This window comes from Carcharodon carcharias, chromosome 5 (assembly GCF_017639515.1).
Source record: "Carcharodon carcharias isolate sCarCar2 chromosome 5, sCarCar2.pri, whole genome shotgun sequence".
In the NCBI taxonomy this organism is placed as follows: Eukaryota; Metazoa; Chordata; class Chondrichthyes; order Lamniformes; family Lamnidae; genus Carcharodon; species Carcharodon carcharias.
Window position 1 is genome coordinate 38,565,175 of NC_054471.1, and position 17,198 is coordinate 38,582,372.

The 17,198-nt window shown below is 41.0% G+C and overlaps 1 protein-coding gene across 1 annotated transcript in view; it reads right to left on the reverse strand.

Annotated features, from left to right (window-relative positions):
• The window catches only part of LOC121278468 (fibulin-7), a 32,054-nt gene extending 20,893 nt beyond the window's left edge, over nt 1-11,161 (reverse strand). Inside the window, exons 1-2 of the mRNA XM_041188926.1 lie at nt 10,750-11,161; nt 4,422-4,581 (exon numbers count right to left, since the gene is read on the reverse strand). Coding sequence (XP_041044860.1) covers nt 4,422-4,581; nt 10,750-10,824 — 235 coding nt within the window. The 5' untranslated portion in view covers nt 10,825-11,161. The remainder of the gene's footprint in view (nt 1-4,421; nt 4,582-10,749) is intronic.
• Nucleotides 11,162-17,198: the final 6,037 nt, after the last annotated feature.

Here is a 17,198-nt window from a genome sequence, read left to right on the forward strand (position 1 = left end):
AGAAAACCATTCCTAACATGGTCCAGAAACTCAACTTCCACAGCATTAGTGCTCACTGCAGATTGAAGTCACCCATGATGACTGTATTACCCATGCTACAGGCTTCTCTCCTGATTAATACTATGCCCCACATTACCACTACTGTTTGGTGGCCTCTAACAGCTCCTACCAATGTCTGCTGCCCATTGCTGTTTCTTAGTTCCACCCAGATTCCACATTTTGTTCTTCCGATCTGAGATCCTGCCTTACTAATGTACTAAACCCATACCTTATTATCAATGCAACACAACCTCCTTTTCTTTTTTGCCTGTCCTTCCTAAATGTCGAATATTCTTGGATATTCAGTTCCCAGTCTTGGTCACCCAGTAGCCATATTTCCATAAAGGCAATTAGATCACACCCATTCACTTCTGTTTGTGTCTTTAAATCATCTACCTTCTTGCAAATGCTGTGTGGATTCAGGTTGAGTGCCCTTAACTTTGTCTTTTTAACATTATTTCACATCCTAAGCCTAGCTGATGCATATCTTTGTTTCACCTGTCTTCTAATTTCGCTTGCTACTTTTCTATTTCCTGTTACCAGCTTTACTTCCTTCCGCCCCTCTGAAAAGCTAGTTTAAAAGCATTTAGAAGTTACCCTCCAAGTCACTCACCATCCTGACTTGGAAATATATAACCATTCTTTCACTGTCGATGGGTCAAAATCCTGGAGCTCCCTCCCTAACAGCACTGTGGGTGTACCTACACCACATGGGCTGCAGCGGTTCAAGAAGAAAGCTCACCACCATCTTCTCAAGGGCAACTAGGGATGGGCAATAAATGCTGGCCTAGCCAGCGAAGCCTGCATCCTGCGTGAATGAATAATTTTTTAAGAAGTTCTCTATTAGTGTCTCTGCACCTGAAAAATGGCTTAATTTTAAAAGTGACCTCACAGGCCTGAAAACAAGGACAATTGGCAGAAATTGTCATGTTCATTTACTTGATCTGGGGCTTGGGGAGGGGGATGGGGGTCTGTCCAGTTTTGTGAACACAAGCCAGTGCGAAAGATTGCAGAGCTCCATTTGTACTAAACGTTACTTGTGCTCAAAATCGCTCAATCTTTGTTCAGATCTGACTGATTTCAGGCGAAACCCAATCATCTAGGCCGATACTTCAGTGTAATATCAAGCAAGTTTGTATTGATGGAAATGTTGTCTTTTGACTAAGACATTCATAGATGCACTGAATTTGCACCATGCACCACTGACCTTTTTCACAGCTACACCAAGCCTACTAACACTTGTCACCATGCAGTCCCAGAAGTGTCAGTAATTGGGATGACAGCAGGAAAGTGGGAACTCATGGCCCAGGACCCAGGCTCTCATTTACCTGCAGTAGTGGGTGGGGAATTCAACTTGTAAGGGTAGTACCGGAGGAAAGGAGTCAAAAAATTTGCCTCCGAGCGGTACCACAGCACTATGACTTTGCCACTGATTTTGCCACTTGGATGCTGCTGTCTTGGCACATTAGCGAGGAGGAAACTCCAACCTCAACCTTCAATCCCATTATATCCATATTGTCAATGACCATTCATGTGCTACTAGCTGTATACTATTGGAATGTGAAATGCACAGTGACTCTAACAGCACTATTGGCAGGCCCTTAATCAATTTAGCAAGCTAATAAACAAGATGTAAAATGAATGTGAACTAATGAACTATAAATCAATGAAAGATTGTGTTAACGCACGTGTTAAACCACAGCTATAACTGCAAGCACCTGAGCAGTACATTTGACACAAAGACGAAACACAGCAACTTGCTTTCAAGCATGTTTTTCCAAAAATCCCTCCGCTTATTGATGCTTTTGAACAGTAATTTTAAAAATCTAGTTATTGTTCTGCAATTGGGATGTTCTCAAATCCTGAGAAGGATTGATGCAGACACAACAGTCTGATATCATGAAACTTGGTTTAGTTTTACTGCAGAAATGAACCAGAGGTGACACAAAAATTTAGGACCCTCAACTATTTGCTTAGGAGAACCTCCCTGCAGGAGCTCAGAATGCTACACACATGAATCTGCCGAATGAAGAATGACACTGGCTGAGGGGCAGCTGGAACTGCATATCTTTGCCACTACCTCTTCTCCACTGCAAATTCCTTTGTCCTTAGGAACATAGGACTTAGGAGCAGGAGTAGGCCATTTGGCCCTTCAAGCCTGCTCGGCCATTCGATAAGATCTTGGCTGATCTGGTTGTGGTCTCAATTCCACCTTCTTGATTTCCCGCCATAAACCCTTGATTTCCTTGTCTATTAAAAATCTGTCTAGCTCAGCCTTGAATAAATTCAATGACCCAGTCTCCGCTGCTTTCTGGGGAAGAGAATTCCATGACTAATGACCCTCTAAGATATAAAATTTCTTCTCACCTCCGTCTTAAAAGGGAGACCTCTTATTCTTAAACTGTGTCCCCTCATTCTAGTCTCCCCAACTAAAGGAAACATCCTGCCAGTAACCATCCTATCACTCTTCAAGTGATATAAAATAACTCATGCTACCTTTCCAAAGCAGGGAACTCTCCTATTATCCTGGCCAATATCCAACTTTCATTCAATGGCACCAAATCTGAAATTAACTGGTTATTCATTTCATTGTGGAACCTTGCTGTGAGTATATTGGATCTGTGTTTGCTTACAATACAACAGTAACTACACTCCAAAGAATAAAGAATTGATTGTGAAGTAGTTTGCTCTGCAGCTCTGAAAGATAGCATAAGGGCAAGCTCCTCCTTGTTTTAGGTTGCTATTTGTAAATAAAAACAAAAAAACTGCGGATGCTGGAAATCCAAAACAAAAACAGAATTACCTGGAAAAACTCAGCAGGTCTGGCAGCATCGGCGGAGAAGAAAAGAGTTGACGTTTCGAGTCCTCTGTTGAAGGGTCATGAGGACTCGAAACGTCAACTCTTTTCTTCTCCGCCAATGCTGCCAGACCTGCTGAGTTTTTCCAGGTAATTCTGTTATTAGTTGCTTTGGTGTGTGACCTTGGCTTTGATTTTGTATTATCTGCTATTTTGAAGAGAATTGGGTGCTGAATGAGAGACTAGTAAAAACTAGTAAGTAGGGTTATTGTAAGTGAAGTAATTATTAGCCCTCACACATTTTGCAAGACTCGAGTATAGAATTTGGATTGAAGGGAACAAAGGTCCATTTCTGAGTCAGAAAGTTATGGCTCAGCACCACTCTAGAACTTGAGCATGTAGCTTATGTTGATATTTTAGCGCAGTATTGAGGGTGTGGAGGGCTGGTTTACTCGGTTGCTTAGGTGGCTAGCATGCAGATCAGACAAATGCCAACAGCGTGGGGCCCAAACCCCACTCCCGCCAAGGCAGACCCGAGGCCACACCCTACCCATCGCAAAAACTCATGGTACCTTGTCTAGCACTTTAGGACAATGAACTGAGAGCCTTTTGAAATAAAAACAGAAAGTGCTGAAAAAACTCAGCAGGTCTGGCAGCATCTATGGAGAGAGAAACAGAGTTAACATTTTGAGGCTAACATGACTCTTCATTGGAACTCACCAAAGAATGATGCTGCCAGACCCACCAAGACCAACCAGCAACCCCCCCCCCTCCCATTTCAGATCTTCTGCATCTGCAGTATTTTGCTTTTATTGAGGCGCCCTTTGCCTGGTCTTTGCCCTTTAACCTTTCAAGGTTGGTGGCATAGTGGGAATGTCACTGGGCTTGTAAGCCAGAGGTCCAGGTTAATGTTGTGGGGGCATGGGTTCAAATCTCGCCATGGCAGCTGGTGGAATTTAAATTTAATTAAAAGCTAGACTCATTAACAGTGACCATGAAACTATCATCGGTTGTTGTAAAAACCCGTCTGGTTCACTAATGCCCCTTTTGGGAAGGAAATCTGCCATCCTTACCTGGTCTGGCCCACATGTAGCTCCAGACCCACAGCAATGTGGTTGACTTTTAATTGCTCTCTCAAATGACCAAGCAAGCCACTCAGCTCAAGGGCAATAAATGCTGGCCTTGCCAGTGATGCCCACATCCCATGAGAGAACAAATAAAAAATAAAAGGCTGTTAGGGGTTAAGAAATTTTGTACCAAGTGAAGTCAAAAGAGTCAGGTCCAGAGTGGCAGTGGTTCCAGTAATTTGAATGTATAAATTGCCTTATAGAGTGGCAGGCTTGCGCTCAGCCACAGTCAACCACAACTTTGAAAGGGAATTGGTGGGGTGGGGTGCAGTCAGAGTCAATAAGGCTTGTTTTTGCTCTCCTTCCTTTGGGCAGCTCCCAAGGATATCTGCCTAGATTTGCACTGGGTTCCATTCACTAATAGACTTTATCGGCAGGTAGATGGCACTGTACAACTTTACAGTCAAGAGTTTGGAGAAACGGATCTCTGCTGACACCTGAGTCTGATAGTAATGTACCTGAGGGTTGGTCTGCTGTCAGTTTGGTCACAGACGTCTGTAAGGCTGAGAGCTTGGCTTTCATGTGTCGAATTCCATCAGTAAAACGGTTTTCTTGTCCTTTTAGAAACTGTTGCATTTGTCGGATGGCAGTTAGAACTTTCTGTCTGTTCAGGCAACCCTACACAATGAAAATAGGAGTAAATTGGGTGTTAGTTCTGATCGTAACTGTTCAGGTGTGTGGCCAAATTCATCAGAACTATTATCAAGAGGGACGATGCTGAAAGCCAGGAATTGTTTTTTAACTAAACATGCTCAAATAAATATAGCTTGGTACAAATTTAGTCCAGGTAGTGCAATGTTTGGGCTGATACCCAAGCAAAGAAACCAAACTTATATGGGCAACATGAACAGAGTTTCTGTACTATAACTGTGTGCTGTACTAAAACTGTGTGTTGTATTTATACCTGTGTGCTGTACTACAGCTGTGTACTGCATTAGGCTGGTGTGCTGTACTATAGCTGTGTGCTGCATTATAGCTGCATGGTGTACTATAATTGTATACTGTATTATAGCTGTGTACTGCATTATACTGTGTGCTGTACTATAGCTGTGTGCTGTACTATAGCTGTGTGCTGTACTATAGCTGTGTGTTGCCCTGTAGCTGTGTGCTGTCCTATAGCTGTGTGCTGTATTATAGCTGTGTGCTGTCCTATAGCTGTGTGCTGTATTATAGCTGTGTGCTGTCCTATAACTGTATGCTGTATTATAGTTGTATGTTGCCCTATAGCTGTATGCTGTATTACAGCTGTGTGCAGTCCTATAGCTGTGTGCTGTATTATAGCTGTGTGCTGTACTATAACTGTGTGTTGCCCTATAGCTGTGTGCTGTCCTATAGCTATGTGCTGTACTATAGCTGTGTTCTGTATTATAGCTGTGTGCTGTGCTATATTTGTGTGCTGTATTATAGCTATGTGCTGTATTGTAGCTGTGTGTTGTACTATAGCTGTGTACTGTATTGTAGCTGTGTACAGTACCAAAGTTGTCTACTGTACCAAAGTTGTGTACTCTACCTTGTGCACTGTTCCATAGCTGTGTCCTGTACCAAAGCTGTGTACTATGCACAGTTCTATAGCTATGCATAGTGTTATAGCTGTGTGCTGCATTATATCTATTTGGAGTATTATAGCTGTGTGCAGTACTATAGCTGTGAGCAGTATTATAGCTGTGTGCTGTATTATAGCTGTGTGTTGTACTATAGCTGTGTACTGCACTAGAGCAGTGTGCTGTACTAAAGCGGGATACTGTATTATAGCTGTGTGCTGTATTATAGCTGTGTGCTGTATTGTAGCTGTGCATTGTACTATAGCTGTGTACTGTGTGAAAGCTGTGTACTGCACTAGAGCGGTGCTCTGTACTCTAGCTGTGTGCTGTATATAGCTGTGTGCTGTACTATAGCTGTGTGCTGTATTGTAGCTGTTTGCTGTACTGCACATGTGTACGGTATTATAGCTGGACACTGTGTTATAGCTGTATACTGTACCAAAGTTGTGTGCTCTACCTGTGTACTATTCCATAGCTGTGTGCTGTACCAAAACTGTGTACTATGCACAGTTCCATGCTGTGCATAGTATTATAGCTATGTGCTGTACCATAGCTGTCTGCTGTAATATGGCTCTGTGCTGCATTATAACTGTGTGCTGTGCAATAGCTGTGTACTCTATTATAGCTGTTTGCTGTAATGTACCTGTGTGCTATACTATAGCTGTGTGCTGCACTCTACCTGTTTGCTGTATTATAACTGTATATTGTGCTGTAGCTGTGCACTTTATTATAGCTGTGTGCTGTACCCTTGTACTGTATTGCACCTGTACACTGTAATATAGCTCTAGGCTTTACAGTACCCATGTACCGTACTACAGATGTGTGCTGTATTATAGCTGTGTACTATATTACAGCTATGTGCTATACTGCAGTTGTGTGCTCTACTGTACCAGTGTACTGTACTATAGGTGTCTGATCTACTGTACTCGTGCACAGTACTGTTGCAGATACTGTATTATAGCCGAGTACTGTACCAAAGTTGTCTACTGTGCTAAAAATGTGTACACTACCTGTGTACTGTTCCATAGTTGTGTGCCTTAGCAAAGCTGTATGCTGTTCTATAGCTGTGTGCATTACTGTAGTTGCGTGCAGTACTATTGCTGCGTGCAGTACTATTGCTGTGTGCAGTACTATAGCTGTGTACTGTATTATAGCTGTTTGCAATACAATTGTTGTGTAGTGTATTATATCTGTGTGCTGTATTATTGCTGTGTGCTGCCACAGTGCACCGAGGGACTGGGAACTGTGTAGAGCCCCTCGGGCCGTACAATTCAAAATGAATTTCTGCAAATGATTGTAATATTCATTGTTTGTACTGATGCACCTCGTGATACATGTTGTAAAAGTTGAACCTGATTGTACTTTTGTAATGGTGATTTTGAAATGGTTTGGAATGTGGTTGAAGATATTTTATGAATAAGGTATATTTTTGCAAAAAAAAGTTTTATTGTTAAAAGCTGGAGTTCAAAGAGGCTGGTTGTACAATGAGAATTTACATTCAATGAGCAGTGCTAGGTATAACTTCAGCAGTTTTGTGTATGCAGGCAGAGGCCATGTGAGATAAAAAGCAGCTGAAAGCCTCCAAATTTCTCCACAGGAACCAAAGTGAAAATAACCTCATTTTGAATTGGTAAGGTGAAAATGCTTTGCCTGGTGTCACAGAATCACAGAGTCTCAGTGTGTGGTTAAGTCCATGGGTTGCTGTTGCCTTAATGGAGATTAGTTTGGGAACTTATTAAAAGTTATGATAGTAGTAATTTGTAGCCATGTGTATATATATATATATTTTTTTAATCTGTGTGAATTAATAAAATGTTTCATTTAGTTTAATGTTAAACCTCGAGAACTGCTGGTCTGATTCCTGAATTTAGAGTCACATCTCAAATATAACAATTAAAACTATAGGTTATGACAGAGGTTTAAAGTTTTCCTCTGGGATTCTTAAATAACTCAGCTTTACCAACTGCTTGGTCATAACAGTGCTGTATTGTGGCTGTGTGCTGTTTTACAGCTGTGTGCTGTACTATAGCTGTGAGCTGTTCTATAGCTGTATATTATACTATATTTGTGTACTGTATATGGCTGTGTTCTGTTTTATAGCTGTGTGCTATAGTATAGCTGTGTGCAGTGCTATAGCTGTATGCAATTTTATAGCTGTGGGCAGTACAATAGCTGTGTCCAATTTTATAACTGTGTGCTGTATTGGAGTTATGTACTGTATTGTAGCAGTGTCCCACATAATAGCTGTGTTCTGTACAATAGCTGTGTGCTGTATTAGAGCTGTGTACTGTATTTTAGCTGTGTGCTATGCTATAGCTGTATACTGTATTATGGCTGTGTACTGTATTATAGCTGTGTGCTGTTCTATAGCTGTGTATTGTACTATGACTGTGTGCTGTATTATAGCTGTGTGCTGTATTGTGGCTGTATACTGTATTATAACTGCATGAAATTTTATAGCTGTGTACTGTATTATAACTGTGTGTTGTTCTATAGCTGGGTGCTATATTATAGCTGTGTTCTGTTCCATAGCTGTGTACTGTACCATAACTGTGTGCTGTATTATAACTGTGTGCATTATTGTGGCTGTATACTGTATTATAGCTGTGTGCAATTTTATAGCTGTGTACCGTATTATAGCTGTGTCGTTTGATAGCTGTGTGCTGTTCTATAGCTGTACTATAGCTGTGTTTAGTTTTATAGCTGTGTACTGAATTACAGCTTTGTGCTGTTCTATAGCTGTGTGCTGTTCTACAGCTGTATTTTGTTCTATACATGTGTACTGTATATAGCTGTGTGCTGTATTATAGCTGTGTGCTATAGTATAGCTGTGTGCTGTACTATAGCTGTGTGCAATGTTATAGCTGTGAACTGTATTATAGCTGTTTGCTGTAATATAGCTGTGAGCAATTTTATAGCTGTGTACTTTATTATTGTTGTGTGCTCTTCTATAGCTGTGTACTGAAATATAACTGTGTACTGTATTATAGCTGTGTACCATATTACAGCTGTGTGCTGTATTATAGCTATGTGCAATTTTATAGCTTGGTACTATATTATAGCTGTGTGCTATGCTATAGCTGTGTGCTATACTATAGCTGCGTGCTGTACTGTGGCTGTGTGCTGTATTATAGCTGTGTGCTGTATTATACCTGTGTGCTGTTCTATAGCTGTATATCGCACAATTTATGTGTACTGTGTATAACTGTGTGCTGTATTATAGCCGTGTGCTATAGTAAAGCTGTGTGCAGTACTATAGCAGTAAGCAATTTTATAGCTATGTGCTATATTATACCTGTGTGCTGTATTATAGCTGTGCACTGTGCGATAGCTCTGTGCTGTGCTATGGCTGTGTGCTGTATTATGGCTGTATGCTGTATGGTAGCTGTGTGCTGTTCTAAAGCTGTATATTATACTATATATGTGTACTGTATATAACTGTGTGCTGTATTAAACCTGTGTGCTGTATTATAGCTGTGTGCAATGCTGTAGCCGTTTGCAATTTTATAGCTGTGTGTAGTACTATAACTTTGTCCAATTTTACCTGTATGCTGTATTATAGGTGTGTACTTTATTATAGCTGTGTGCTGTACTATAGCTGTGTCCTGTACCAAAGCTGTGTGCTATACTATAGCTGTGTGCTGTATTATAGCTGTGTACTGAATTATAGCTGTGTGCTGTGCTATAGGTGTGTGCTGTACAATAGCTGTGTGCTGTTCTATAGCTGTATATTATACTATACATGTGTGCCATATATACCTGTGTGCTGTATTATAGCTGTGTGCTATAGTATAGCTGTATGCAGTGCTATAGCTATATGCAATTTTATAGCTACATGCAGTAGTATGTCCAATGTTATAGCTGTGTGCTGTATTATAGCTGTGTGCTGTGCTATAGCTGTGTACTATATTACAGCTGTGTGCTGTATTATATTTGTGTGCTATGTTCTAGGTATATGCTGTGCTATACCTGTGTACTGTATTAAAGCTGTGTGCTGTATTACAGCTGTGTGCTGTGCTATAGCTCTGTAATGTATTATAGCTGTGTACTGTACCAATCTACTGTACCAAAGTTGTGTACTCTTCCTGTGTACTGTTCCATAGCTGTGTGCTGTACTATAGCTGTGTACTGTATTATCGCTCTGTGCTGTATTATAGCTGTGTGCTGTATAATAGTCATGTGCTGTATAATAGTCGTGCGCTATATTATAGGTGTGTGCTGTAATATAGCTGTGTGCTGCATTACAGCTGTGTGCTATACTATAGCTGTGCACTGGACTATAGCTGTGTGCTGTAATATAGCTGTGTGCTGTATTATCGCTGTGTGCTCTATTATAGCTCTGTGTTGTATTATAGCTGCGCACTGTACTATTGCTGTGTGCTGTATTATAGCTGTATGCTGTATTATAGCTGTGTGCTGTAATATAGCTGTGTGCTGTTCTATAGCTGTGTGCTGTAATATAGCTGTGTGCTATAGTATAGCTGTGTGCTGTTCTATAGCTGTGTGCTATAGTATAGCTGTGTGCTGTTCTATAGCTGTGTACTGTAATATAGCTGTGTGCTATAGTATAGCTGTGTGCTGTTCTATAGCTGTGTGCTATAGTATAGCTGTGTGCTGTTCTATAGCTGTGTACTGTAATATAGCTGTGTGCTATAGTATAGCTGTGTGCTGTTCTATAGCTGTGTACTGTAACATAGCTGTGTGCTGTATTATAGCTTTTTACTTTTCTGTCGCTTTTGTTTATACTCAGACACACACACTTGCCTCTTCCCTTTTTGCATTTTAATTACATCAGCGAACTGGTTTCTGAAGGTCACCAGCATCTCTGTAAACTTGATTATTGCTCAGCTATCAATACCAGCAGTGTTTAAATTCGCTATCTTTGAACAGTTCCTCACTGGCCACCATATATTAACAGCTGGAAGAAACACTGAATACCTGTATGTTCTTTAAAATCAGTAGTCACACATTAACCGAACAGTGGCTCATGCCCGCAGTGCATTCTCCATGAGGTGTAATTGTTTAGATTTGTTCCAACGCATCTGAACGTACATGTCACTTTTTTTTTCCTTGAACAAACTTGCGGCAAACTCTGGAGCTTCGGAACATCCTTCATCCCTGCCCCCTGCAAGTTATTTACTTTACAATTGACTCGCATTTTTAAAAAAAAACAGACAAAACATTTCCCCCCTCTTGTCCCTCATCAATTCCTTGCACACGAGTTAAGACTGAAGTTACAACTTGCCTGCGCAGCCTGTGATGGGTGAAAGCAGGAGAGTATCAGGTACAGAAAAAGGCTGTGCTGAATCCCAGGAACCATATCGCCTCTTGCTCCTTGACTCGTGGGGGAATTCCTTCAGGATCAGTATATGCGTGTGGGGTATTTTTCCTCCCACCGCACACACCAGGAAAACCCCTGGCTTGTACTGGCAGGTGCATTCACATCGAGGTCATTGACTTCAACCGGTTTCACTCCTTACACCGGGTGGGAATCCGGCAGGGTTTAAATCGCGTTCGTTTTCCAGACTCGACCGAATCCCCACAAACTCAGGTTTGTTTTCTTGCTGAGGGACGTGGGGGGTGGGGGGGTTGGGGGTGATCTCTCCCGGACTGTGTGATCAGGGTGAAGGGATCTGCTGTGGTCTCAGGTTCCTGTCGGGATGATATTGTCCCGCCCCTTTCAGGAGATGGGGAACTGGTGGAATTGAGACAAAAACAAGATTGCTTCAATATTATTAAGACAGCAAATCACGGTTCAAAAGTTACATCCTTTGATTGCAGACAGTATTGACAAGGGTTACATTTTAGCGCACACACAAAAGTAATTGTCAAATAAGGACTGATTTACACGTAGCTTTCATATACATATACTGCACAAGTACATGTAAATACGATTACAGGGTATTGTGATGCTCTGGATTTGTACAACGGACCAAATTGGTGCAAAAGGTATGTGCGATGCTCTCAGGTTTCTGAATTGAACCCCACATACTGAGAATGTCAAAAATAAAAGTCACATAATTTGCTTTCGTGCTTTAAAAATATTATCAAAACGGTGAGTGATAGGGTATCTTTCTAGCGTCAACGGAGATGAGAAAAATATTTTTAAAATTTGGATGTGAAACTTATCAAATTGCAAACTTCGCCCTCATTATCTTTTAGTTCAAATTAATATGTAATTATGAGAAATAATAATCTGGCAAAATAGATAGAACTAAGACAGCACATGCAAAGCATTTAATGAACAATGGAACACTCCTCATGTGCAATATACAACAAGGTTCCACAATCAGCCAATGAGATGGAATTAACCTTTAAAGCTGTTATTTTTTTGGTGCTAATTTTTGGTCGAGGGGAGAAGTTAGGACATGACTGACCCTTTTCAACTTGGGGTCAGGGGAGGTGGGATAGTTTAGCCTGTTTCCGACTATGGTCCTTTTACGAAGTCTGAAAAGTAGTGTCTGTTTTTAAGTACTTACTGGAGTGCTTGACAAAGAGCCGGCATGGACAAAATGGGCCAGAATGACTCAAGACTGAAAATATTATTTAAATAGAGGGAGACTGCAGAATGCTGAAGTACAGAGGGATCTGGTGTCCTGCATGAATCACAAAAAGTCAACATGTAGGTACAGCAAGTAATGAGGAAGGCAAATGGAATGTTGGCCTTTGTTGAAAGCGGGTTGGAGTATAAAAGTAGGGAAATCTTGCTACAACTGTACAGGGCATTTGTAAAATTGCACCTAGAACACTGTGTTTTGATCTCCTTATTTAAGGAGGTATATACTTGCATTGGAGGCAATTCAGAGAAGATTCACTGGGTGAAGGGATTGTCTTATGAGAAAAGTTGAACATTGGAATTTAGAAGAATGGGAGGTAATCTTACTGAAACATATAATATTCTGAGGCGGTTTGACAGGGTGGATGCTAAGAGGATGTTTCCCCTCGTAGGTGAATCTAGAACATAAGAACATAAGAAACAGGAACAGGAGTAGACCATTCGGCCCCTTGAGCCTGCTCCGCCAGTCAATGAGATCATGGCTGATCTTCTTGTGTTTTGAGTTCTACATTCCTACCTAACCCCGATAACCTTTGATTCGCTTGCCTAACAAGAATCTATTTATCTCTGCCTAAAAATATTCAATGACCCCACCTCCACCACTTCCTGAGGCAGAGAATTCCAAAGTTGCACTGCCCTCGGAGAGAAAAAATTTCTCAACTGTGTCCTAAAAGAGCGACACCTAATTTTAAAACAGTGCCCCCTAGTTCTGGACTTACCCACAAGAGGTAACATCTTTTCGATGTCCATCTTGACAAGGCTGTTCAGGATCTTGTATACTTCAATCAAATCACCCCTCACTCTTCAAAACTCCAGTGGAAACAAGCCCAGTCTGTCCAACCTTTCCTCTTAAGACAGTCCACTCATTCCAGGTATCAATCTAGTAAACCTCCTTTGAACCGCCCCCAATGCATTTTCATCCTTCCTTAAATATGGAGACCAAACCTGCACACTGTATTCAAGATGCGGTCTCAACAATGCCCTGTATAGCTGAAGCATAACATCCTTATTTTTATGTTCAATCCCTCTCGTAATAAAGGATAGCATTCCATTAGCCTTCTTAATTACTTGCTGTACCTGCATATTAACCTTTTGTGACTCATGTACTAGAACACCTAGATCCCCCTGCATCTCAGAATTATGCAGCCATTCTCCATTTAAGTAGCACACTGCTTTTTTGTTCTGCCTGCCAAAGTGAACAACTTCACATTTTCCCACATTAAGCTCCATTTGCCAGATCTTTGCCCACTCACTCAACCTATCTATATCCATCTGCAACCTCTTCATGTCCTCTTTACTTCATACTTTCATACCTATCTTTGTGTCATCTGCAAATTTAGCTACCGTGTCTTCATTCCCCTCATCTAAGTCATTGATGTAAATCTAGAGGACACAGCTCAAAATAAGAGATCTCCCATTTAAGACAGAGATGAGGAGGAATTTCTTCTATGGGGCTCATTAGTCTTTGTAATTTTTCTACCCCAGAGAGCAATCACGGCTGGGTCATTGAATATATATTCAAGGCTGAGTTAGGCATATGTTTGAACTTAAAGGGAGTCAAGAGTGATGGGTAACAGGCAGGAAAGTAGAGTTAAGGCCACAATCAGACCAGCCATGATCTTATGGACTGGCAGAACAGACTCGAGTGGTCAAATGACCTCCTCCTTCTCCTAATTCTTATGCTGCTGTTATGTTCTTATGATTCTGCTGGGCATTTGGAGACACAATTAAATCATATTCCCCCTTTAAATCACCTCAAACAACTCTACCAGGATGCCCGAATCAACATTGTAAAAGATCTATGGCTCAATTATCCCTCACACTATTAAAAAATAAACAGCAACTGCATTCCTCTCCTGGTGAATTAATTTTATATCAAACAGTCCAGAAAGGTTTCTCTTGCTGAATATAGAGAGCAGATACTCACAATACAAAGCTTTTAGACTTACTTAACATTCCTACTTTAATCCATGCAATATGGGTGATATTTTCATTTTCCAGGAATGTGTACTTGAACTAACATCCATCAATACTATACATTAAAAAGCTTAAAATTGGCTGCTATTTCTGATTGAGAAACCCTACTTCCTATTGTGACATTTTTTGCCATAGTTTCATGGTACATCAACTTTTTCTAATTATAATTCCTATGCCCACAATTGAACATGTAAACATGTGCAGTAAATCGGATTGGCAGGGGTAACATGGAAGACGAATTTGTGGAGTACATCAGGGATTGTTTCTTAGAGCAATATGTTGCAGAACGTACCCGGAAACAGGCTATTTTGGATCTAGTAATGTGTAATGAAATAGGATTAATAAGAGATCTTGCAGTTAAGGATCCTCTAGGGAGTAGTGATCACAACATGGTAGAACTTCAAATTCAGATTGAGGGTGAGCAACTCTGGTCTCAAACCAGTGTCCTCAACTTAAATAAGGGCAATTACAGAGGTATTAAGAAAGAGTTGTCTAAAGTGGGCTGGGAAAATAGACTAAGGGGAAGGTCAGTAGACGAACAGTGGCAGACATTTAAGCAGATATTTCACAACGCTCAGCAAAAACTTATCCTGGTCAAAAAGAAGGACTTGATGAGAAGGATGAACCACCCGTGGTTAACAAAGGTGGTCAAGGAGAGTGTCCAATAAAAAACTAAGCCATACAAAGCAACAAATAATAGTGATAGGCCAGAGGATTGGGATGTTTTTAGGAACCAGCAGCAGATGACGATAAAGCTAATAAAAAGGGAGAAAATTGATTATGAAAGTAAATTGGCAAGAAATATAAAAACTGACAGCAAGAGCTTTTATGTGTATATAAAAAGAAAGAGAGTGGCTAAAGTGAGCGTGGGACCCTTGGAAGATGTGCCTGGAGAATTGATAATAGGGAAGTGGCAGATAACTTAAGCCAATATTTTGTATCGGTCTTCATGGTGGAGGACATTATAAACATCCCAGAAATATCAGATAAGCAAGGAGCTAATGGGAGGAAAGATTTTGTAACAGTTTCTATCATGAGAGACAAAGTATTTGAGAAACTAATGGGACTAAAGGCAGACAAGTCACCAGGACCTGATGGCCTGCATCTAAGGGTTTTAAAGGAAATTGCTGCAGAGATAGTGGAGGCATTGGTCGAAATATTCCAGAACTCACTGGATTCTGGGAGGGCCCCCAGCTGATTGGAAAACTGCTAATGTGACCCCTCTGTTCAAGAAGGGAGGGAGACAAAAAGCTGGAAGCTATAGATGAGTCAGCCTAACATCTGTAGTTGGGAAAATGCTAGAGTCCATTATTAAGGAAGAAATAGCAGGACATTTAGAAAAGCTTAACGCAATCAAACAGAGTCAACATGGTTTTGTGAAAGGGAAATCACGTTTGACAAATTTTCTAGAGTTCTTTGAGGATATAACAAGCAGAGTTGATAAAGGGGAACTGGTAGATGTCATGTATTTGGATTTCCAAAAGGCATTCAATAAGCTACCACATAAAAGGTCATTGCACAAGATAGAAGCTCATGGCACTCGGGGGGTAATGTATTAGCATGGATTGAGAATTGGTTAACACACAGAAGACAGAGAGTCGGGATTACTGGGCCTTTTTCACGTTGGAATGACACAATTAGTGGAGTGTCACAAGGATCAGTCCTAGGGCCTCAATTATTTACTATATATGTTAATGACTTGGAGGAGGAGACAGAGTGTAATGTATCCAAATTTGCTGATGATACAAAAATAGGTGGGAAGGCATGTTGTGATGAGGGTAAAAGGAATCTGCAAGGGGATATAGACAGGCTGAGTGAGAGGGCAAAAAACTTGACAGGTGGAGTTTAATGTAGGAAGGTGGTGGAGGCAGGGCCATTGAATATTTTTTAAGGCAGAGGTAGATAGATTCTTGTTAGGCAAGGGAATCAAAGGATATCGGGGTTAGATGGGAACATGGAAATCGAAACACAAGAAGATCAGCCATGATCTTATTGAATTGCGGAGCAGGCTCAAGGGGCCGAATGGTGTACCCCTGTTCCTATTTCTTATGTTCTTATGCTCTTAAAGTGTCAGGTCATGCACTTTGGTAGGAAGAATCAAGAGCAGACTATTATTTAAATGGGAGAGACTCCAAAAAAAGTGCAGCACAGAGGGATTTGGGTGTTCTTGTGTATGAAACACAAAATGTTAGCATGCAGGTGCAGCAAGTAACTAAGAAAGCAAATGGTATTTTGGCCCTTATTGCGAGGGGGTTGGAGTTTAAAAATAGGGAAGTCTTGCTACAACTGTACAGGGTGTTGGTGAGGCCGCACCTGGAGTAATGTGTACAGTCTTGGTCCCTGTATTTAAGAAAGGATATACTGGCAACGGAGGCAGTTCAAAAGAGATTCATTAGGCTGATTCCTGGGATGAAGGGGTTAACTTAACAAGAATGGCTAAACAGGTTAGGCCTTTCTTCATTCGAGTTTAGAAGAATGAGGGGTGATCTTATTGAAACCTACAAGATTCTGAGGGGGCTTGGCAGGGTAAATGTTGAGAAGATGTTTCAACTCGTGGGGGAATCTCGAACTAGGAGACATAGTTACAGAATAAGGGGACACTCATTTAAAACTGAGATGCGAAGGAATTTCTTCTCTCAGAGGAATGTCTGGAATTCTTGACCCCAGAGAGTTGTGGAGGTTAGATCACTGAAAGTATTTAAAGAAGAGGTAGATACATTTTTGAAATATCGGAGAGTTGAGGGTTGTGAGGAGCTGGCACGAAAGAGGAGTTGAGGCCTGGGGCAGATGAGCCATGATCTTATTGAATGGTGGGGCAGGCTTGAGGGGCCGAGTGGCTGACTCCTGCTCCTATTTCTTATGTAATGACACCCTCCTGCCAGTGGTGGTGTGATAGAGCCTCAATTTTCTAGCTCCTGGCTTCTCAGCAAAATTACCATGTTCCAGCCAACTTTCTACTTCATTCTTTCCAAAACTTGCTTTTGCTGTAAAAATCAAAATATCATATACAAGTAAGAAAATAATGGCTGACTTTAAAATGAAAATGGATGTTGTCAGCATACTTTGATTCAGTTATCACCTGTCCTCTAGTCCTACTTCATGTGAACACCCATGCTGGCCCTTGACCCCCATTTGCAATAGTATAATCCTGAAAAAATGCC